This window comes from Xenopus tropicalis, chromosome 3 (genome assembly GCF_000004195.4).
Source record: "Xenopus tropicalis strain Nigerian chromosome 3, UCB_Xtro_10.0, whole genome shotgun sequence".
Classification (NCBI taxonomy): Eukaryota; Metazoa; Chordata; class Amphibia; order Anura; family Pipidae; genus Xenopus; species Xenopus tropicalis.
Genome location: NC_030679.2, coordinates 140,413,842 through 140,437,628, shown reverse-complemented (window position 1 = coordinate 140,437,628; position 23,787 = coordinate 140,413,842). Strand labels below are relative to the sequence as shown.

General features: G+C 51.3%; 1 protein-coding gene across 6 annotated transcripts; it reads left to right on the top strand.

The window, feature by feature from the left end:
• The first annotated feature begins 3,722 nt into the window (after positions 1-3,722).
• On the top strand, positions 3,723-18,809 carry best2 (bestrophin 2). Of its 6 annotated transcripts, NM_203643.1 has the most exon segments (11): positions 5,222-5,249; positions 5,326-5,399; positions 9,579-9,768; positions 13,273-13,367; positions 13,502-13,735; positions 15,733-15,887; positions 15,978-16,055; positions 17,315-17,467; positions 17,632-17,712; positions 17,820-17,974; positions 18,077-18,809. In NM_203643.1, coding segments are annotated over 9 exon segments (1,533 nt in total). In that variant the 5' UTR covers positions 5,222-5,249; positions 5,326-5,399; positions 9,579-9,616; the 3' UTR covers positions 18,507-18,809.
• Positions 18,810-23,787: the final 4,978 nt, after the last annotated feature.

The following is a 23,787-nucleotide window of genomic DNA, read 5'->3' as shown; positions in this document are numbered from 1 at the left end:
GAATCCTGCCCTGCAGAGCTTACACTCTAATATACAGAGGGGCACAGATACAATACAGGGAGAGGGAACCATTGGGAGAAGGGAATCCAGCCCTGCAGAGCTTACACTCTAATATACAGAGGGGCACAGATACAATACAGGGAGAGGGAACCATTGGGAGAAGGGAATCCCGCCCTGCAGAGCTTACACTCTAATATACAGAGGGACACAGATACAATACAGGGAGAGGGAACCATTGGGGGAAGGGAATCCTGCCCTGCAGAGCTTACACTCTAATATACAGAGGGACACAGATACAATACAGGGAGAGGGAACCATTGGGAGAAGGGAATCCTGCCCTGCAGAGCTTACACTCTAATATACAGAGGGACACAGATACAATACAGGGAGAGGGAACCATTGGGGGAAGGGAATCCTGCCCTGCAGAGCTTACACTCTAATATACAGAGGGACACAGATACAATACAGGGAGAGGGAACCATTGGGGGAAGGGAATCCTGCCCTGCAGAGCTTACACTCTAATATACAGAGGGACACAGATACAATACAGGGAGACGGAACCATTGGGGGAAGGGAATCCTGCCCTGCAGAGCTTACACTCTAATATACAGAGTGACACAGATACAATACAGGGAGAGGGAACCATTGGGAGAAGGGAATCCTGCCCTGCAGAGCTTACACTCTAATATACAGAGTGACACAGATACAATACAGGGAGAGGGAACCATTGGGAGAAGGGAATCCTGCCCTGCAGAGCTTACACTCTAATATACAGAGGGACATAAATACAATACAGGGAGAGGGAACCATTGGGAGAAGGGAATCCTGCCCTGCAGAGCTTACACTCTAATATACAGAGGGACATAAATACAATATAGAACTAATTAGTTTATGGAAAAGTACATTTAGCCTGTTGGGTTGTGCCTATAACACATACAGTAGATGCCTGGCAGCCCTGCTGGATTTTGCAGACATTCCCCCACCCTGCGCTGTTTTGATTTTTTACACTTAATTGCCCTTAAACAAAACACAAGAGTGGGATGGGGGGAGGAAGAGGTGCACCTGACTGGGACATTAAGTTCCAGACATTGTAAAAGTAACGTCTGCTCCCCTGTAACATTCCCACCCTCATCCATGTCTGGCCTCTCTGCAACCACACTCATATAGACCAGAGGATCTCAACCTCCCTAATGCCGCGACTCTTTAATACAGTTCCTCATGTTGTGGTGACCCCCAACCCTAAAATATACCTAATGTGTTTTACGACGGTCTTAGGCGACTCCTGTGAAAGGCCAAAGGGGTCCCGACCCACAGCTTGAGAACCGCTGATATAGATCCTTTATCCATGGAACCTAAGCACATTTTCTGCATTGTCACAGTTTGCTTTGAGTTACTGTAACCCCCTAATAACAGCCCCGCCCCCGAGTGCCTTATTGTCCCTGTAACTCCTTATTCCAGTAACCCCGCCCCCGAGTGCCTTATTGTCCCTGTAACTCCTTATTCCAGTAACCCCGCCCCTGAGTGCCTTATTGTCCCTGTAACTCCTTATTCCAGTAACCCTGCCCCTGAGTGCCTTATTGTCCCTGTAACTCCTTATTCCAGTAACCCCGCCCCTGAGTGCCTTATTGTCCCTGTAACTCCTTATTCCAGTAACCCCGCCCCTGAGTGCCTTATTGTCCCTGTAACTCCTTATTCCAGTAACCCCGCCCCTGAGTGCCTTATTGTCCCTGTAACTCCTTATTCCAGTAACCCCGCCCCTGAGTGCCTTATTGCCCCTGTAACTCCTTATTCCAGTAACCCCGCCCCTGAGTGCCTTATTGTCCCTGTAACTCCTTATTCCAGTAACCCTGCCCCTGAGTGCCTTATTGTCCCTGTAACTCCTTATTCCAGTAACCCCGCCCCTGAGTGCCTTATTGCCCCTGTAACTCCTTATTCCAGTAACCCCACCCCTGAGTGCCTTATTGTCCCTGTAACTCCTTATTCCAGTAACCCCGCCCCTGAGTGCCTTATTGCCCCTGTAACTCCTTATTCCAGTAACCCCGCCCCTGAGTGCCTTATTGTCCCCGTAACTCCTTATTCCAGTAACCCCACCCCTGAGTGCCTTATTGTCCCTGTAACTCCTTATTCCAGTAACCCCGCCCCTGAGTGCCTTATTGCCCCTGTAACTCCTTATTCCAGTAACCCCGCCCCTGAGTGCCTTATTGTCCCTGTAACTCCTTATTCCAGTAACCCCGCCCCTGAGTGCCTTATTGCCCCTGTAACTCCTTATTCCAGTAACCCCACCCCTGAGTGCCTTATTGTCCCTGTAACTCCTTATTCCAGTAACCCCGCCCCTGAGTGCCTTATTGCCCCTGTAACTCCTTATTCCAGTAACCCCGCCCCTGAGTGCCTTATTGTCCCTGTAACTCCTTATTCCAGTAACCCCGCCCCTGAGTGCCTTATTGCCCCTGTAACTCCTTATTCCAGTAACCCCGCCCCTGAGTGCCTTATTGCCCCTGTAACTCCTTATTCCAGTAACCCCGCCCCTGAGTGCCTTATTGTCCCTATAAGAGTAAATGTGCTGCAATTCTATAGACAGATTATACAGCACATTGATGTAATAGCAGTAAAATCATAAAGCTTTAAACAAATAGTATGTAATTATTTTGTGCTGTGAATAGGAATTTATATTGCTGAAATCTATATCTGATGGACGTAGGAGTCCAACAGAACTGGATCCACTGCTGAATATGACTCCCAAGATCCATTAATGCTTGGGACCAAGGGTATTCCGGATAAGGTGTCTTTCCGTAATTTGGATCTCTATACCTTAATAAACATTAATTAAACCCAATAGGGCTGTTCTGCCCCCAATAAGGGGTAATTATATCTTAGTTGGGATCAAGTACAGGTACTGTTTTATTATTACAGAGAAAAGGGAATCATTTAACCATTAAATAAACCCAATAGGGCTGTTCTGCCCCAATAAGGGGTAATTATATCTTAGTTGGGATCAAGTACAGGTACTGTTTTATTATTACAGAGAAAAGGGAATCATTTAACCATTAAATAAACCCAATAGGGCTGTTCTGCCCCCAATAAGGGGTAATTATATCTTAGTTGGGATCAAGTACAGGTACTGTTTTATTATTACAGAGAAAAGGGAATCATTTAACCATTAAATAAACCCAATAGGGCTGTTCTGCCCCCAATAAGGGGTAATTATATCTTAGTTGGGATCAAGTACAGGTACTGTTTTATTATTACAGAGAAAAGGGAATCATTTAACCATTAAATAAACCCAATAGGGCTGTTCTGCCCCCAATAAGGGGTAATTATATCTTAGTTGGGATCAAGTACAGGTACTGTTTTATTATTACAGAGAAAAGGGAATCCGTTGTAAAATTCTGAATTATTTGATTAAAATGGAGTCTATGGGAGACGGGCTTTCCGTAATTTTGATGGGTTTCCAGATAAGGGATCCCATACCTGTAATTACATTTACACTGTACTTTTCCAGGAATAATGAATGTATATTGGGCTTTTATTAGGCAAAAACAACATTTGGGTGAGTTGCCCATAAAGCTAGGGATGGCGCCCACACACAGCAGGACAAGAATGCTCAGCGGGTCGGACGGAGCAATAATAATAACGGGACCTGCCCCGGAGCGGAGAGGCAGAAGGGCTGAGGGCTTGGCCAGCAGACTAGGGAGGGGGCAGGCAGAGGTTTGGAAGGGACGATCTGATGCGGGTGATTCTGGTTTGAGGTTGCACAGAACCGGCTGAGAGAGAGGAGTCTCCCCGTCCCACATCAGGGTTAATGATATGTGAGTAACAGCAAATCCAATGTATTTATTACTAAACCAGCGGTTCTCAACCTGGGGGACGGGACCCCTTTAGGGGTCGAACCCTTTCACAGGGGCCGCCTAAGACCATCGGAAAACACATATTTCCGATGGTCTTAGGAATAATTTTATGGTTGGGGGTCACTACAACATGAGGAACTGTATTAAAGGGTCACGGCATTAGCAAGGTAGAGAACCTATTTGGGGTGGGGGTTTGGGGCACATAACATAGCACAGTTCCCCCATGCATGGTTTGGCACTGCCAGTTTGGGCAGAGAATTTGCCCCACGTGCCTTCGCCCTTGGAATAATCTTTTGGGGGGTTAAATAAACATCTGGATAGCGTTGCCCCCCTTGCCCCATTGAGATGTACAATCTACAGGATGAGCGGCTAAGTGCCCAATGCATTTGGGTATATGTTTGGTGGCCCCTAGAGAGACAAGTGCAGGGGCCATTGCACCCCCTGTGGCAGCACATAAAACTGAGTTACCCCAATCAGCACTTTAAAGGGGGGACACCTGCAGGGATTCAAAAGGGGGGGGCCTGCTAAGCCTACATGCAATCCACATGGAGAGCAGCTAATTAGGAGTCAATTCAGATGCGCCTTGCATGGCCGCACAGAAACCAGTGTTGCCTGCAGCATGAATCTAAATGCATTGCTTTTCACCTTGTGTGTTTGCTTGTAAGGCAATAAACCTTCCCCTTTAAATGTCTCCCTATATAAAGGGGAAGGTGTGACTTCTCCACTTGTTTTTCCTTGGAAAAAGCTTGGGGTTTTGGGAGCCCTTATTACAAATATACCCTTTATTAACAGGAAACTTATCCAGTCCCTATGCTGAACAGCTAATTAGCAATTCGTTAAACTGCATGAAAATCAGTGCGGCCTGCAGCTTGCCTCTATATATAATTCTAAGCATTTAAAAAGTAATGCGGTGGCAAATAAGTGCAGGGGAATGTAGCTCAACAATAACAGGACGTCTGTTGGTTACATTGGCAATGCATGCTGGGAGTTGTAGTGCACTGATGGCTTCCTGTGAGGGGGCACAATGCAGGTAGGGCAATGGGAGCAGAGGGATGGAGGTGAGAACTGATACTGGTTCCATTCATCAATTCATTCCATTAATCTTATTAACAGTGGAACAATTTTAGGAACTCACTCCCCTGATAAGATTTAGCCTTTGTTTGCCTTTCCCAAAGTCGCCCCCATGCCTTTTTTAATGGAAGGGGCAGTTTAAAGGCCAGGGTAGCTCCACCCCTTTACCTGGACAATTGGATGGAGCCATGCAGGGGGTGAGAGGGTGTTTTGAGAGAGGGGGGAGAGGTGTCTGGCCTGGGAGGAGAGATGGGTCTGGAGAGACTGTGTAGGGAGGGGGTGTTAGTTTGGACATTAAATAGGATGGAGAGGCTGCACTCCTTATTGTGAGAGTGACTCCTTATTGTGAGACTGACTCCTTATTGTGAGACTGACTCCTTATTGTGAGACTGACTCCTTATTGTGAGACTGACTCCTTATTGTGAGACTGACTCCTTATTGTGAGACTGACTCCTTATTGTGAGACTGACTCTGGCTTCTAAGGTAAGTGCTCGGTGCCATGGGGTGGTTGGGCATGCTGTGCCCCTAGGGCAGAAACCGCTGTCAGTACCCAGTAGTCTGGGCAGTGGCCCTTCTGGTTGGCATGGTTCTGTCCTACTGTACTGGGGGGGGGGGGATTATACAGTTGTGGTGCTGAGCTGCAGATTCTGCCCCCCAGTGTGCACAATGGAGTGGAAGTGCCCAGTGTTGTACATTCCCAGACACCATGTGGATCTCTGCTCTTTAGAGATTACAATCTAAGTTTTGATGCCTGGGGCAAATGGAGAGCAGGTGGGGGTATATGGAGAGCAGGGGGGTATATGGAGAGCAGGTGGGGGTATATGGAGAGCAGGGGGGTATATGGAGAGCAGGGGGGTATATGCAGAGGGGGGGGCATATGGAGAGCAGAGGGGATGGGGGGGATATGGAGGACAGGCCTTGCCCCCAGTCATAATGGCTGGGCATGGGAATTGATCCTGGGTCAGTTCTGCTATAGAAAGAAGCAGACAAGTCAGGGACACACAGGGCTTCGGCTTTGGATGTTGTGGGACTGCTGCACCTCTCAGCCTGGGAATGGCACTCAGTGCCGGAATCTGGGAAAGAAATGCCCAGGGATAGGGGGGGGGATGCTCTGTGGGGTTATGTACTGGGGGGGATGCACAGTGTCCTTATGTACTGGGGGGGGGTTCACAGTGTCCTTATGTACTGGGGGGGGATGCACAGTGTCCTTATGTACTGGGGGGGTGCACATTGTCCTTATGTACTGGGGGGGGGGTGCACGGTGTCCTTATGTACTGGGGGGGGATGCACAGTGTCCTTATGTACTGGGGGGGGATGCACAGTGTCCTTATGTACTGGGGGGGGGATGCACAGTGTCCTTATGTACTTGGGGGGGATGCACAGTGTCCTTATGTACTGGGGGGGTGCACATTGTCCTTATGTACTGGGGGGGGGGTGCACGGTGTCCTTATGTACTGGGGGGGGATGCACAGTGTCCTTATGTACTGGGGGGGGGATGCACAGTGTCCTTATGTACTGGGGGGGGATGCACAGTGTCCTTATGTACTGGGGGGGGGGGTGCACATTGTCCTTATGTACTGGGGGGGGGGGTGCACGGTGTCCTTATGTACTGGGGGGGGGGTGCACAGTGTCCTTATGTACTGGGGGGGGGGATGCACAGTGTCCTTATGTACTGGGGGGGGGTGCACATTGTCCTTATGTACTGGGGGGGGGATGCACAGTGTCCTTATGTACTGGGGGGGGGGATGCACAGTGTCCTTATGTACTGGGGGGGGGTGCACAGTGTCCTTATGTACTGGGGGGGTGCACAATGTCCTTAGGTACTGGGGGGTGCAGTGTCCTTATGTACTGGGGGGGGTGCAGTGTCCTTATGTACTGGGGGGGTGCAGTGTCCTTGGGTACTGGGGGGGGGTGCAGTGTCCTTAGGTACTGGGGGGGGGTGCAGTGTCCTTATGTACTGGGGGGGTGCACAGTGTCCTTATGTACTTAGCGGGGCAGCTCTGTGGGGTTTATAATGCACAGTTTCCTCATATACTGTGGGGGGGGGCTCTCTGTGGGGTACTGGGGGTGTCTGTGTGGGGTTTATAATGCACAGTTTCCTCATATACTGTGGGGGGGGGCTCTCTGTGGGGTACTGGGGGTGGCTGTGTGGGGTTTATAATGCACAGTTTCCTCATATACTGTGGGGGGGGGGGCTCTCTGTGGGGTACTGGGGGTGGCTGTGTGGGGTTTATAATGCACAGTTTCCTCATATACTGTGGGGGGGGGGGCTCTCTGTGGGGTACTGGGGGGGGCTGTGTGGGGTTTATAATACACAGTTTCCTCATATACTGTGGGGGGGGCTCTCTGTGGGGTACTGGGGGGGGCTGTGTGGGGTTTATAATGCACAGTTTCCTCATATACTGTGGGGGGGGCTCTCTGTGGGGTACTGGGGGGGGCTGTGTGGGGTTTATAATGCACAGTTTCCTCATATACTGTGGGGGGGGCTCTCTGTGGGGTACTGGGGGGGGATATGGAAGGGATATGGTTTGGAACAGTTCCCTAAGCCCTGCCCCCTGTTCCCCTGCTGATCTGGCTGACTACTTTGAGTTGACAGTCGCCTCCCCTCAGCCTGCCTTCAGCCTGCATCCTCCCAATCCCACAATCCCCTGCACATCGGTCATTAAGGAAACCAGGGATCCCCAACTTTTTTTTTTTTTTACTTATGAGCCACACTCAGACGTAAATAGTGTTGGGGAGCAACACAAGCATGAACAAAAGTTCCTTGGGGGTGCGAAATAAGGGCTGTGATTGGCTATTTGGTAGGCCCATGTTGATTGCTGGCCTGCAGGAGGCTCTGCTTGGAGTAAAACTGTCTCTCTCTTCAAAACTTGCCCCAAGCCAGAGATTTAACAATAGGCACCTACTGTGAGGCCACTGGGAGCAACATCAAAGGGGGTGGGGAGCAACATGTTGCCCCTGAGCCATTGGTTGGGGACCACTGAAAGAAAGGAACATCACAGTGCAATGCATTATGGGTTATGTAGTTCCTGCATGCTGTCTGTAAGCTGCGGAGATGCAATCTGTAACATCAGTGGTTTAGTCCCTCCTCCCCTGCCAGGATTTCAAATGATGCAGAAAGAGAAGAACTGTTTTGCAGCTGGATTTCAGCATATAAAATGGTATTATTAATACTGAATGAACAGATGACAGTGATAGGTATATTAGGGATTTCTGTGTGGGGCTCTTTAACACATTTTGGTTCTGAAGCTGAAGTTCCATTTAATTGGTTTTATTTTAGGGTAGAGAGTGGTATTTTAAGATGGCTTGAAGTTGGTCATTTTGTTTTCTTTTCTGTGGCTTCTTTTTTTTAATAATTTTTATTTTTTCAAATTTTCAGTGCATACACAAGCTTTGTTTGTTACAGGTATAGTTGCATCAATAATTATATAATGAAAAATCGCAATATCTATCATGTATTTCCCATTTTTGCACAACCTTATAGTTTCTGACGGGGCATCGCCCCTTTAACTTATTTTTTCTGTGGCTTCTTTATTTGGATTCTAGGGTACCAATTACCATAGCAACTAGGCAGTGGTTAAAAAAGCAGGCAAGGTGAGAGGAAAGTGACTAAAAAAGACCAGGAATAAATTATCTCAGATTAAATTTCTCTTACATATTATATTTTGTAAGAACCCAATATACTATAGACCAGTGATCCCCAACCAGTGGCTCAGGGGCAACATGTTGCTCCCCAACCCCTTGGATGTTGCTCTCAGTGCCCCCAAACCAGGGAGTTATTTTTGAATTCCTGACTTGGGGGCAAGTTTTGGTTGAATAAAAACAAGATTTCCTACCAAATAAAGCCCCTGTAAGCGGATAAGGTGCATAGAGGCTGCCTAATAGCCAATCACAGCCCTTATTTGGCTCCTCCATATTTGTATTTATTCTGCTCTCACACCTTGATGAGAAGGTGAGGAAGATCCACCATTCATCTGCCTCTCCCTTTGTTGTCTGGGAATGGATGTACTGACAATAAGTATTTACATCACAGCAAGACTCAAGCAAACAGGCTCTGTGTATATAACTGCCTGAAATGTCCTTATATTTGTTACATTCTCCTGTTTCACTCCATCACCAACCGCCAAATTGTCCCTGTAACTCCTTATTCCAGTAACCCCGCCCCTTAGTGCCTTATTGTCCCTGTAACTCCTTATTCCAGTAACCCCGCCCCTGAGTGCCTTATTGTCCCTGTAACTCCTTATTCCAGTAACCCCACCCCTGAGTGCCTTATTGTCCCCGTAACTCCTTATTCCAGTAACCCCGCCCCTGAGTGCCTTATTGTCCCTGTAACTCCTTATTCCAGTAACCCCGCCCCTGAGTGCCTTATTGTCCCTGTAACTCCTTATTCCAGTAACCCCGCCCCTGAGTGCCTTATTGTCCCTGTAACTCCTTATTCCAGTAACCCCGCCCCTGAGTGCCTTATTGTCCCTGTAACTCCTTATTCCAGTAACCCCGCCCCTGAGTGCCTTATTGTCCCTGTAACTCCTTATTCCAGTAACCCCGCCCCTGAGTGCCTTATTGTCCCTGTAACTCCTTATTCCAGTAACCCCGCCCCTGAGTGCCCCATTCTCAGGGTGTAATGATATTTCACTTACCCAGTTCCTTGTTATTAATTTTCAGGTTGGGCCCCATAGCGCTGTGACCCTCCGTGGGAAGACATGACAGTCACGTACACGGCACGAGTGGCAAATGCCCGTTTTGGGGGCTTTTATAAGCTGTTGCTGCTATGGAGGGGGAGCATATACAAATTACTTTACAAGGAATTCCTGGCTTTTTTCCTCATGTACCTGGCGCTTAGCATCATATACAGGTAAGCTTGGTGGAGCCTATTAAGCAATAACTGACAGCTATATACCTACCAAAAATATATTAAAGGGGGTCTAAACCCTTAAAAATGAATTGATGATAATGTACGCAGGTTGCTTCTCTTAGCACTTTTGCAATTTACATTCATTTATAATGATTTTAGAGAGAGTTGCATTTTTAGACTGATTATACCAGGCTTTTAGCTCAAGAGAGCCAGCAACCTGAGGGTTAACAGAATACAAAAAGCGCATAGAAGGTTCTTAAACAGCCGGGGTCATTGACACGCCTGGCCTTCAAAAAGATATGTCAAGCCAAGCCTGCCCAGCAGTATAAAACTGCCCAATACTGCTAATATTCCAGAAACCACTAAAAATAGAAATTGAATGTAAATTGCTCAGAGAGCTACTTTCAATAAGTTTACACTAATTCATCTTTTCCGGGTCTAAAACCCCGTTAAGGAGTTATATATATTATTATGTAGGTTTATACTATAATGTTGTCCAAGTGAAGTGACCTATTACAGCCAATCAGATGCTGCCATTCATTGTTCTGAGCCCATAAAAGCTAACTGCTAATTGGTTGCTATAGAGTAGTTCACAGGCAAGGCTTTCCATATTCCATAAGTATCTTGTGGTGTTAGTGCTTGGGGCAAGGTGCACTTTCAGGACTCTGATACTTATATAAGTAGGGATGCCCCCTGGCTGGTATTTCACTAGCCTAGCCGTATATCAGCCCGGGTTGGTATTACAAACTTACTGGCAACGTAGCTGCTGGTAAATGTGTAATACCCTGTCCTGTAACATCGGCCTGCCTCCGACCCACCCCCAGCCCGCCTCTGATTCACCCCCAGCCCTCCTCCGATCCACCCCCAGCCCTCCTCCGATCCACCCCCAGCCCTCCTCCGATCCACCCCCAGCCCTCCTCCGATCCACCCCCAGCCCTCCTCCGATCCACCCCCAGCCCTCCTCCGACCCAGCCTCAGCCCTCCTCCGATCCACCCCCAGCCCGCCTCTGATTCACCCTCAGCCCTCCTCCGACCCAGCCTCAGCCCTCCTCCGACCCAGCCTCAGCCCTCCTCCGACCCAGCCTCAGCCTTCCTCCGACCCAGCCTCAGCCCTCCTCCGACCCAGCCTCAGCCTTCCTCCGACCCAGCCTCAGCCCTCCTCCGACCCAGCCTCAGCCCTCCTCCGACCCAGCCTCAGCCCTCCTCCGACCCAACCTTCCTCCGACCCAGCCTCAGCCCTCCTCCGACTCAGCCTCAGCCCTCCTCCGACCCAGCCTCAGCCCTCCTCCGACCCAGCCTCAGCCCTCCTCCGACTCAGCCTCAGCCCTCCTCCGACCCAGCCTCAGCCCTCCTCCGACCCAACCTTCCTCCGACCCAACCTTCCTCCGACCCAGCCTCAGCCCTCCTCCGACCCAGCCTCAGCCCTCCTCCGACCCAACCTTCCTCCGACCCAGCCTCAGCCCTCCTCCGACCCAACCTCAGCCCTCCTCCCGACCCAGCCTCAGCCCTCCTCCGACCCAACCTTCCTCCGACCCAACCTTCCTCCGACCCAACCTTCCTCCGACCCAGCCTCAGCCCTCCTCCGACCCAGCCTCAGCCCTCCTCCGACCCAGCCTCAGCCCTCCTCCGACCCAACCTTCCTCCGACCCAGCCTCAGCCCTCCTCCGACCCAACCTTCCTCCGACCCAGCCTCAGCCCTCCTCCGACTCAGCCTCAGCCCTCCTCCGACCCAACCTCAGCCCTCCTCCGACCCAGCCTTCCTCCGACTCAGCCTCAGCCCTCCTCCGACCCAGCCTCAGCCCTCCTCCGACCCAACCTCAGCCCTCCTCCGACCCAGCCTCAGCCCTCCTCCGACCCAGCCTCAGCCCTCCTCCGACCCAGCCTCAGCCCTCCTCCGACCCAGCCTCAGCCCTCCTCCGACCCAGCCTCAGCCCTCCTCCGACCCAGCCTCAGCCCTCCTCGCGACCCAGCCTCAGCCCTCCTCCGACCCAGCCCTCCTCCGACCCAGCCTCAGCCCTCCTCCGACCCAGCCTCAGCCCTCCTCCGGACCCAACCTTCCTCCGACCCAACCTTCCTCCGACCCAGCCTCAGCCCTCCTCCGACCCAGCCTCAGCCCTCCTCCGACCCAGCCTCAGCCCTCCTCCGACCCAACCTTCCTCCGACCCAGCCTCAGCCCTCCTCCTCCGGACTCAGCCTCAGCCCTCCTCCGACCCAACCTCAGCCCTCCTCCGACCCAGCCTCAGCCCTCCTCCGACCCAACCTTCCTCCGACCCAACCTTCCTCCGACCCAGCCTCAGCCCTCCTCCGACCCCAGCCTCAGCCCTCCTCCGACCCAGCCTCAGCCCTCCTCCGACCCAACCTTCCTCCGACCCAGCCTCAGCCCTCCTCCGACTCAGCCTCAGCCCTCCTCCGACCCAACCTCAGCCCTCCTCCGACCCAGCCTTCCTCCGACTCAGCCTCAGCCCTCCTCCGACCCAGCCTCAGCCCTCCTCCGACCCAACCTCAGCCCTCCTCCGACCCAGCCTCAGCCCTCCTCCTCCGACCCAGCCTCAGCCCTCCTCCGACCCAACCTCAGCCCTCCTCCGACCCAGCCTCAGCCCTCCTCCGACCCAGCCCTCCTCCGACCCAGCCTCAGCCCTCCTCCGACCCAGCCTCAGCCCTCCTCCGACCCAGCCTTCCTCCGACCCACCCTCAGCCCTCCTCCGACCCACCCTCAGCCCTCCTCCGACCCAGCCTCAGCCCTCCTCCGACCCAGCCTTCCTCCGACCCAGCCTCAGCCTTCCTCCGACCCAGCCTCAGCCCTCCTCCGACCCACCCTCAGCCTGCCTCCGACCCAGCCTCAGCCCTCCTCCGACCCAGCCTCAGCCCTCCTCCGACCCAGCCTTCCTCCGACCCAGCCTCAGCCCTCCTCCGACCCACCCTCAGCCCTCCTCCGACCCAGCCTCAGCCCTCCTCCGACCCAGCCCTCCTCCGACCCAGCCTCAGCCCTCCTCCGACCCAGCCTCAGCCCTCCTCCGACCCAGCCTCAGCCCTCCTCCGACCCAGCCTTCCTCCGACCCAGCCTCAGCCTTCCTCCGACCCACCCTCAGCCCTCCTCCGACCCACCCTCAGCCCTCCTCCGACCCACCCTCAGCCCTCCTCCGACCCAGCCTCAGCCCTCCTCCGACCCACCCTCAGCCTGCCTCCTATCCCCTTTCCCATCTGCCTTTCTAGTTTGCCCTCAAACTGTTCCCCTCGAATGCAGCCCTCTGACTTCATGCCCTGCCCCATTAATGTTGTTGCTCCACCCCCGATGTCATAGACCCACCCACTTAGCCTGCACCCTGCCCTGGTTGGTAAGAGGAGGCCTGAAAGGTGTCATTCCTATATATAAGGTAGATCAGTCTATGGTAGAACTGCCTGCACCCCCAAATGGTAAGAAGGTTCCACTGAGGAGGGAGAGGGAAGCCCAGGAGAATGTGCCACGTAACCTACAGTGTCGCTGCCTGCCATTTGTACCCACAGGTTCTTTCTGAATGAGGAACAGAAACTTTACTTTGACAAAGTGGCCATTTACTGTAATAACTACGCCAACCTCATCCCTGTGTCCTTTGTGCTGGGTGAGTCTGTCTGTTGTCCCACAATTCCTCCTCTCCATTACTTCCTCCCTTTAATTGACAGCCCCTTCTCGTTCTGTTTAGCCCCTCCCCCAAGGTTCCCCGTTAAACCTTTTAATTTTTTTTTTTTCTTACAGGTTTTTATGTCAACCTGGTGGTAAATCGCTGGTGGAACCAGTATCTCTCTTTGCCTTTCCCCGACCGTGTCATGTGCGCCATCTCCGGGACTGTGCATGGATCTGATGAAACGGGGCGTCTGTACCGCCGGACTCTTATGCGCTACTGCAGCCTATCAGGGCTATTGATTCTGCGCTCTGTTAGTACCGCTGCCTTCAAAAGATTCCCTACAATAGACCATGTTGTAGAAGCTGGTGAGTGCTCCTCCTACTGCGGGGTAAGGTAATCACATGGGGGGGGGGGATGCAAATAAGTATCTGACCAACCAGACAGACAGGAGGGAGCTATGGGACACGGAGTCTGCCCCTCCCACTGCAGGGTGATACAGTGACACAGACAGGAGGGAGCTATGGGACACGGAGTCTGCCCCTCCCACTGCAGGGTGATACAGTGACACAGACAGGAGGGAGCTATGGGACACGGAGTCTGCCCCTCCCACTGCAGGGTGATACAGTGACACAGACAGGAGGGAGCTATGGGACACGAAGTCTGTCCCTCCCACTGCAGGGTGATACAGTGACACAGACAGGAGGGGGCTATGGGACACGGAGTCTGTCCCTCCCACTGCAGGGTGATACAGTGACACAGACAGGAGGGGGCTATGGGACATGGAGTCTGTCCCTCCCACTGCAGGGTGATACAGTGACACAGACAGGAGGGGGCTATGGGACACGGAGTCTGCCCCTCCCACTGCAGGGTGATACAGTGACACAGACAGGAGGGGGCTATGGAACATGGAGTCTGTCCCTCCCACTGCAGGGTGATACAGTGACACAGACAGGAGGGAGCTATGGGACACTGAGTCTGCCCCTCCCACTGCAGGGTGATACAGTGACACAGACAGGAGGGAGCTATGGGACACGGAGTCTGTCCCTCCCACTGCAGGGTGATACAGTGACACAGACAGGAGGGAGCTATGGGACACGGAGTCTGTCCCTCCCACTGCAGGGTGATACAGTGACACAGACAGGAGGGAGCTATGGGACACGGAGTCTGTCCCTCCCACTGCAGGGTGATACAGTGACACAGACAGGAGGGGGCTATGGGACACGGAGTCTGCCCCTCCCACTGCAGGGTGATACAGTGACACAGACAGGAGGGGGCTATGGGACATGGAGTCTGTCCCTCCCACTGCAGGGTGATACAGTGACACAGACAGGAGGGGCTATGGGACATGGAGTCTGTCCCTCCCACTGCAGGGTGATACAGTGACACAGACAGGAGGGGGCTATGGGACATGGAGTCTGTCCCTCCCACTGCAGGGTGATACAGTGACACAGACAGGAGGGGGCTATGGGACATGGAGTCTGCCCCTCCCACTGCAGGGTGATACAGTGACACAGACAGGAGGGAGCTATGGGACACGGAGTCTGCCCCTCCCACTGCAGGGTGATACAGTGACACAGACAGGAGGGGGCTATGGGACATGGAGTCTGCCCCTCCCACTGCAGGGTGATACAGTGACACAGACAGGAGGGGCTATGGGACACGAAGTCTGTCCCTCCCACTGCAGGGTGATACAGTGACACAGACAGGAGGGGGCTATGGGACACGAAGTCTGTCCCTCCCACTGCAGGGTGATACAGTGACACAGACAGGAGGGGGCTATGGGACATGGAGTCTGCCCCTCCCACTGCAGGGTGATACAGTGACACAGACAGGAGGGGGCTATGGGACATGGAGTCTGCCCCTCCCACTGCAGGGTGATACAGTGACACAGACAGGAGGGAGCTATGGGACATGGAGTCTGCCCCTCCCACTGCAGGGTGATACAGTGACACAGACAGGAGGGAGCTATGGGACATGGAGTCTGCCCCTCCCACTGCAGGGTGATACAGTGACACAGACAGGAGGGGGCTATGGGACACGGAGTCTGTCCCTCCCACTGCAGGGTGATACAGTGACACAGACAGGAGGGAGCTATGGGACACGGAGTCTGTCCCTCCCACTGCAGGGTGATACAGTGACACAGACAGGAGGGAGCTATGGGACACGGAGTCTGCCCCTCCCACTGCAGGGTGATACAGTGACACAGACAGGAGGGGGCTATGGGACACGGAGTCTGCCCCTCCCACTGCAGGGTGATACAGTGACACAGACAGGAGGGGACTATGGGACACGGAGTCTGCCCCTCCCACTGCAGGGTGATACAGATGGGAGGGGACTAATTGGATATGTATCATTTTCTCAGGGTTCATGACTCGCCTGGAGAGAAAGAAGTTTGAGAACCTCCAGTCATCCTATAACAAGTACTGGGTTCCGTGCGTGTGGTTCTGTAACCTGGCGTCGCAGGCGCGGAGCGAGGGGAGGATCCGAGATGACCATTCCTTTAAAATGCTGATGGAGGTGAGCAGTTAGTGGGCGGGGCAAGTAAGGGAGACTGGGTGGTACCACAGGACAAAGCTCTGACTCTCTTCTCCTTTATTTGGGCCTCAGGAGCTGAACACCTTCCGGGGGAACTGCGGCATGCTCTTCCACTATGACTGGATCAGCGTCCCCCTGGTTTATACTCAGGTAGGGCAAATGGCAGTGTGTTTTGTGTACTTGGCCCTGTTATCATTGTACCCGCTCTGCGTCACTCATAATAATCATAATCACGGTGCTCTTTTTCCATTTATCTTACATTTTTGCCTTTTCTTATGATATTAACACTTTTATACTGCTAATATTATGAGTTTACACCAGAGTGCGTATCCCAAATCTCTGCCATAAAGCAAGAGAGGACTTTTGTTTCTTTACCAAAAAGGAAATGCAGTTTCTTGTGAGTTTTTTTCACAAGGAAGGACAAAACCGTACTCCCCAACACCATCCCCCCCCAACAACACCACTTCATGAAGACCGTGTCCCCCCCCAACAACACCACTTCATGAAGACTGTGTCCCCCCCCAACAACACCACTTCATGAAGACTGTGTCCCCCCCCAACAACACCACTTCATGAAGACCGTGTCCCCCCCCAACAACACCACTTCATGAAGACCGTGTCCCCCCCCCAACAACACCACTTCATGAAGACCGTGTCCCCCCCCAACAACACCACTTCATGAAGACTGTGTCCCCCCCCAACAACACCACTTCATGAAGACTGTGTCCCCCCCAACAACACCACTTCATGAAGACTGTGTCCCCCCCAACAACACCACTTCATGAAGACCGTGTCCCCCCCCAACAACACCACTTCATGAAGACTGTGTCCCCCCCCAACAACACCACTTCATGAAGACCATGTCCCCCCCAACAACACCACTTCATGAAGACCGTGTCCCCCCCCAACAACACCACTTCATGAAGACCGTGTCCCCCCTCAACAACACCACTTCATGAAGACCGTGTCCCCCCCCAACAACACCACTTCATGAAGACCGTGTCCCCCCCCAACAACACCACTTCATGAAGACCGTGTCCTCCCCCAAACAACACCACTTCATGAAGACCGTGTCCCCCCCCAACAACACCACTTCATGAAGACCGTGTCCCCCCCCCAACAGCACCACTTCATGAAGACCGTGTCCCCCCCCAACAGCACCACTTCATGAAGACCGTGTCCCCCCCCCAACAGCACCACTTCATGAAGACCGTGTCCCCCCACCAACAACACCACTTCATGAAGACCGTGTCCCCCCCCCAACAACACCACTTCATGAAGACCGTGTCCTCCCCCAAACAACACCACTTCATGAAGTCCGTGTCCCCCCCCCCCCTTAGGCCCAGTCCCAAATATCTGGTAAAAGTTGGTTATTGGTTATTCAGCATTTTATCCTTCTATGCCACCAGGTTGTGACAATTGCGGTGTACAGCTTCTTCCTGACCTGTCTGATTGGACGCCAGTTCCTGGATCCGGCACGGGGGTATCCCGGTCACGAGCTGGACCTTTATGTCCCAGTCTTCACCCTGCTCCAGTTCTTCTTCTATGCTGGTTGGCTAAAGGTACGAGAATGGCTGGTGCCCCCCTCTTTATGGGCCTTTTCAACTCCTTCATCTTCTCCAAACTGGAGATACTTCAGACCAAAGCCGCTCTGTTTGGTTATGGTGAGGAATTCCGACTCATGAGTCAATGCAAACATGCCATATATGTGTTTATTTGCTCACAGGTGGCTGAACAGCTCATTAACCCATTTGGTGAGGATGACGATGACTTTGAAATCAATTTTTTGATTGACAGAAATTTCCAGGTGAAACCTTTACCTCTTATTCTTATTGGTCGCCCCCAGTGGAGACACAAATATGGCTTCCTTGTTGTTGTGCTCTCTCCCATATAATAACCGTTCTGTGGCCCCAGGTTTCCATGTTGGCTGTGGATGAGATGTATTCGGATGTCCCCCCCATGGAGAAAGATCGCTACTGGAATCACTCAGACCCGCGCCCCCCGTACACTGCAGCCACTCTGTTCCAGAAGCATATGCCATCCTTCCAGGGCTCCACGTTCAACATGGCGTAAGTGTTGTTGCCCTATTGCTCTCTTCTCTTTCCTCTGTTCCACACTTCTTTCATTTTTGACCCTCTTATTAACCCTGATACCCTTGATACCCCTCCCAGGATCCCTAAGGAAGACATGCAATTCCAGCCTCTTTCTGATATAGAAGAGATGAATGAGGACACTCTAACACACCCTCCGCCTCTACTCAGCCGCTTTCTCCCTGGAGTAGGGCCGTCTCCTCTCTCCTCCTCTGCTGCTCTCGCCAGCCATTTTGCAGCACCTGGAAGCCGCTTGACCCTGCTGAGACGCTCTACCAGCTCGTTCTCCTCATCCTCTGAGTTCCAATGCCAAGAACCTGTTCAGGATCCACCATACAGCCTTGTCGACTCTTTGGGACCAGGACTGAATGTCCAAGAGGGTCACACTGAGGAGCTGTGTAATATGGGTTCCCAGGCCTCACTCTTTCTCCCACCTAAAACCATGGATGGTGGTGAGAACGTCCAGCCTGTGGAGGAAGGAGAAGACGCTGCTTCCTTGGTTGCTACATGATGATTGGATGTGCAGAGGTCTCCATCAGCATTTGTACAGTGGCTGATGGATGTTTTTTAGTGAACTCATTCAGACTATGGGTTCAACATCTGGGGGTGATGAAGGGTGACCTTGTCGCTCAAGAACTTCTATAGACTCTTCATAAGACTCACTTGCCAGTTTTAATGGATTCTGCCATCCCTTTCTACGTAGGCCCTTAGCATGGTCCAGCACCCTGAGACTTCCAACCTCAACATTCCAACATTAGTTTTTTTTTTTAATTACATTTTTGTATTTTTGCTAATAAATGTCTTTTCTAACAAATCTCTAATACAGATGATGGATACAGTGTCCGACTAAAGGTGGCCATACAATGGCCGATTGTAGCTGGCGATATGGGTTCCTTGGACCAATTCGGCAGCTTATCGGCCTGTGTAGGGGCAGAAACAAGGGGCATTCCCGACCGATATCTGGCCTGAAATTGGCCAGATATTGATCGGGCAGTTTAAAAGATTTAGTTTGATTGGGGACCGCATCGACTCGTTGATGCGGTCCCCTAACTGATTGCCCCATTGCCGCCATGTTCCCCGATATCGCCCACCCGTAGGTAGGGGATATCGGGAGAAGATCCACTCGCTTGTCGACCTCACCAAGTGAGTGGATCTTCACATGTATGGCCACCTTAAGTCTCCCGACAGAGAGCCTGATAACCCTGGCCAACTACCTCAATAATTAGATATAAATAGTGGCAGATAATATTGGCAGAGTGGCAGAGTTATATAGGTTTATGGGGGTCTCTAGGGTGGGTTGATTGGAATTTTCCTAGGTTAGGGCCACTAGACCCACCAGGAGTCTGTCCCCAGAATGAATAAGGCGCTATTAAGGTTTATACTTATTCATGCTATGTACTAGACCTATAAAATAGGTGTAATTAGCTGGGCTATTGGATAGAAACTCAGTAGATGAAATCTACACTGGAAAAGAGGCATATAAAGGGGGTATATGATTGCTATATACCTATACAATGAACAGTAGATCTTTCCAGAGGACACTAAGGCATACATGAAGAAAGAAGGTTCTATCATAGGAAACATGAAGGATGTTTTATGCCAATGGCTTTTGGACATCTTCTGTTCTAGCCGGCCTTTGCTGTCCACTATGTGAGCAGAGTCCCCCTAAGCTCATGATAAGGGAACCATCCAATGATCAGTAGACACAGACATACATTGAGTTCGGATATGTGAGCAGAGTCCCCCTAAGCTCATGATAAGGGAACCATCCAATGATCAGTAGACACAGACATACGTTGAGTTCGGATATGTGAGCAGAGTCCCCCTAAGCTCATGATAAGGGAACCATCCAATGATCAGTAGACACAGACATACGTTGAGTTCGGATATGTGACCAGGGTCCCCCTAAGCTCATGATAAGGGAACCATCCAATGATCAGTAGACACAGACATACGTTGAGTTCGGATATGTGAGCAGGGTCCCCTAAGCTCATGATAAGGGAACCATCCAATGATCAGTAGACACAGACATACGTTGAGTTCGGATATGTGACCAGGGTCCCCCTAAGCTCATGATAAGGGAACCATCCAATGATCAGTAGACACAGACATACGTTGAGTTTGGATATGTGAGCAGGGTCCCCCTAAGCTCATGATAAGGGAACCATCCAATGATCAGTAGACACAGACATACGTTGAGTTCGGATATGTGAGCAGAGTCCCCCTAAGCTCATGATAAGGGAACCATCCAATGATCAGTAGACACAGACATACGTTGAGTTTGGATATGTGAGCAGGGTCCCCCTAAGCTCATGATAAGGGAACCATCCAATGATCAGTAGACACAGACATACGTTGAGTTCGGATATGTGAGCAGGGTCCCCCTAAGCTCATGATAAGGGAACCATCCAATGATCAGTAGACACAGACATACGTTGAGTTCGGATATGTGAGCAGGGTCCCCCTAAGCTCATGATAAGGGAACCATCCAATGATCAGTAGACACAGACATACGTTGAGTTCGGATATGTGACCAGGGTCCCCCTAAGCTCATTAGAAGGATAAACAAATACAGCAATATATTATATCAACCACTCGGAAGTGCAGTAGGTAAATGGTAACCCCAAATCTACCCCTAATTTAGTTGGGTTTACATAGACAATATGTACAGGTAGCTGGGGTAAATAGGGATCTTTTATATAATGAACTGTGTGTCGGGTGGGTCCTGGCTGATATTTGGGTGACTGTGGCAGGATCGGGGTGGGTGCGGGTCAGACTGGGAAAGTGCACAGCAAAGTTGCCCAAAGTTTTCTTTCTAGGTTACTTTGGAAAGCCAAAGTTACTCATATGCTTGTGGGTGACACATCTCCACATGTACCATCACTCAAATATATATTATTTTCCTACAGGGCCATTTACCCTCTGCACATGGCCACATGGCCAGTTCTCTATCCAAGTACAAATGTTATGCTCAAAGCCAATTCTGCTTAAATTAGCCATTAACCTTCTGTGTGCCTCTGTATCAAATGCTTTAGCAAAGTCTAACAAGATCAAATCCACTGCCATCCCAGAGTCTAGGTTTCTGCTCACCTCCTCATTGAAGGTAATTACATTTGTCTGACTGTGTATTAGGATAATATCCCCAGGAGAGATTAGTTGCCCGTGATAGGGGCACTGTTAACAGACCGATAAAGGCAACTAGACATGCCAATGGCTAGGGTTTATAAAATAACCTTTATGTACATAAGGGATTAGCCAGTTCTCCCATAGGCCACTCTGCCAATAAGCCTAGGCATTCTATAGGAAAGCTTGCTGTTTGTCTATGGATTTGATATCTAATCCGGTGCAGGGGTCACACAAACAGAGACCCCGGTTGCCTATCTCGTAGGGAAGCGTAAGCACACGTGGGATGTTTCATGTCTATTTATATTGTATATTTGTGCAGATGAGTAAATAAGATATCACGGGCAAGGGGACACCTGCTTTTAGCAAACGGTAGGGACTGGGGCAGCTCCTGAGCTGAGGTGGCCATACATGGGTAGAGTTTAGTTGCCGATATTAGCTTATCTGCCTGTGTATGGGATTGCCCAACGGGCCTACCTGACCAAGATCAGGCCTAGAACTGGGCAGATCTCGATCAGACAGGCTTGATTTTCCAGTGAATCAGGGACTGGATTGGGTCGTTGATCTGCATCTGTCTGATTACTCCCATTAGGCCCCACCCCTGAGGAGCTTTAGTCTATGTTCCCTATCAGAATTAAATACACACATTAGGGTCAGACGCATCTGGAGTCAATCTTCACCAAAACCTTTTGCGGATTGTGCAAGGCAACCCAGGGAGAAGATACAAACGTCACTCCAATGGTGCCCTGGAAAGAATTAAACAGAAGGCCCCAATGTCACCATGTTGCATTGGGCAACTTGTTAGATTTCGACCATGATACCGAACTACCAAGGTATGTACGCCTGGCTAGAGTGGCGTTGGCTCACAGATAAAGGGATATCTAGAAATTGAATATGCTGATGCACCATTGGGAAGTTGCTGATGGATTCTCAAGGTGGGCTTATTGGGGAAAGATCTGCTCAACTGGCAAACTTGCTAAAGGGGCAGATCTTTAAACGTCTGGGCAATTTAGAATAGCAGCAGGGCCGGACTGGACTGGTGGGACACTAGGAATAAACCCGGGGGGCCCCGCCAACCCAGACCCAATCCCTGCCAGTACTCCCCCTGCTGACCACCCTCCCCCAATCACACCTAGGTATCAGATATATGCGCTTGGGGGTGGGGGTCCTGATATGGCAGCCCTGGTGGGCCACACACACCCCAGTCTGACCCTGAGCAGCAGCACACAGACTGTAGACTGGCACCCCTTGGGGCTTGGAGTAGTGACAGGGGGCAACCTGAATGCATATTAGGGTGAGATTTGGGGAGAATATCTATATTTTCTCTTAGACTGAAGGTCAGTAGGGTGAGATTTGGGGTAATTTGCCATTGCCAAAGTCGCTGGCAGGGACCGGGCTTGGGGGGGGGGCAGTAGGTTTTATCCTGGTGTCCTGTAGGCCCAGTCTGATTTCTAATAAATCAGCTTACTTGGCCTTTAAATTTAACCCAATGAGCTGAGTCCTTCTTGGCATGACACACAGGGGAACTTGGCCTGACTGAGCTGTGCTCGGATGTCATTGTTTCCAGCAGGACTTTCTAAATCTGTTTATTTTTCCCAGGGGCTGGAAGCACCACTGCCCTGTAAGGGTTAACATTTGGAGGTGCCTCTGGGTCTCCTTCCCACCCCCCTTGGTTTGCAGGAATGCTGAGCACACGGTTTTGCCTTTTGAATGTGTAATCTCCTGGAATTTGCCCAGGATCAGCTCCCGTATCTGCCCCAGGCACAGCCCTTGCTCATCACACAGCAGCACCCATGGTTCAAGGATCCATGCCAAGGATATTCCCTGGTATTTCTTGGGCACAGATAAAAATGGTCCTAGAAGTCACTTGGCCCAGGGCTGCCCTCAGGTGGTTACAGGGGGTACTGCAGACATGGCCCAGAGATAGAAAGCTGTGATTTGTTGTGAAAGTGGGGGGCTTGTGGGAATCATTGAGCAAAATTAGTTTGTGGCTCAGGGGGGCAAACCAGGGAGCCCCTAAGCATGTAGGGGACATTTTTGTTTCTCATATGGGGTCCCATGATAACTGATAGCAGCCCAGGCTGGGCCCCAAAGTTAAATCATTTTACCACCCCTCCCCCTCAACTGTGCTGCATCCAGTATCGCACGGTTGCACCCTAATTCTTCCTCCAGTGCAGGCACCCCCAACTGGCAGCATGGAAGAATTACAACTCGGAGACCACTTGTAAAAAGAGTAATAAAACTTTATTTTTGTAGTGTATAAAACCAGACGTCTGTTTTGCCTGCAACACCAAGAGGGCGACGAATCTCTACCTTAAAGCACCGGGGCGCCCCCACAGCAAGATCCAAAATAAACCCAGCACAGACAGGACAAGCAGAAATTCTACATAACAGAATGTGGCAATGATTTCTAATGCCTATTCATAAAGGGTTAATCCCGACAACTTCTGGGGCCCATTCATTGCACCCCCTCAATTGCCGAGTCTCTGGCCGAAAATAAATAAATGTACAACGCTATTTAGTCACTGCCCTCCCAGAGAAGCCATGCCAGGACCTTGGCTGCTAGTTGTAGTTGTCTAACAGCTTTACAGCAGCCGAAGGGCAGATTTAATCGCCAATTATTTAGACTGTACCAACTAAACTACAAACATTTGTGCAAGACAAAGGTG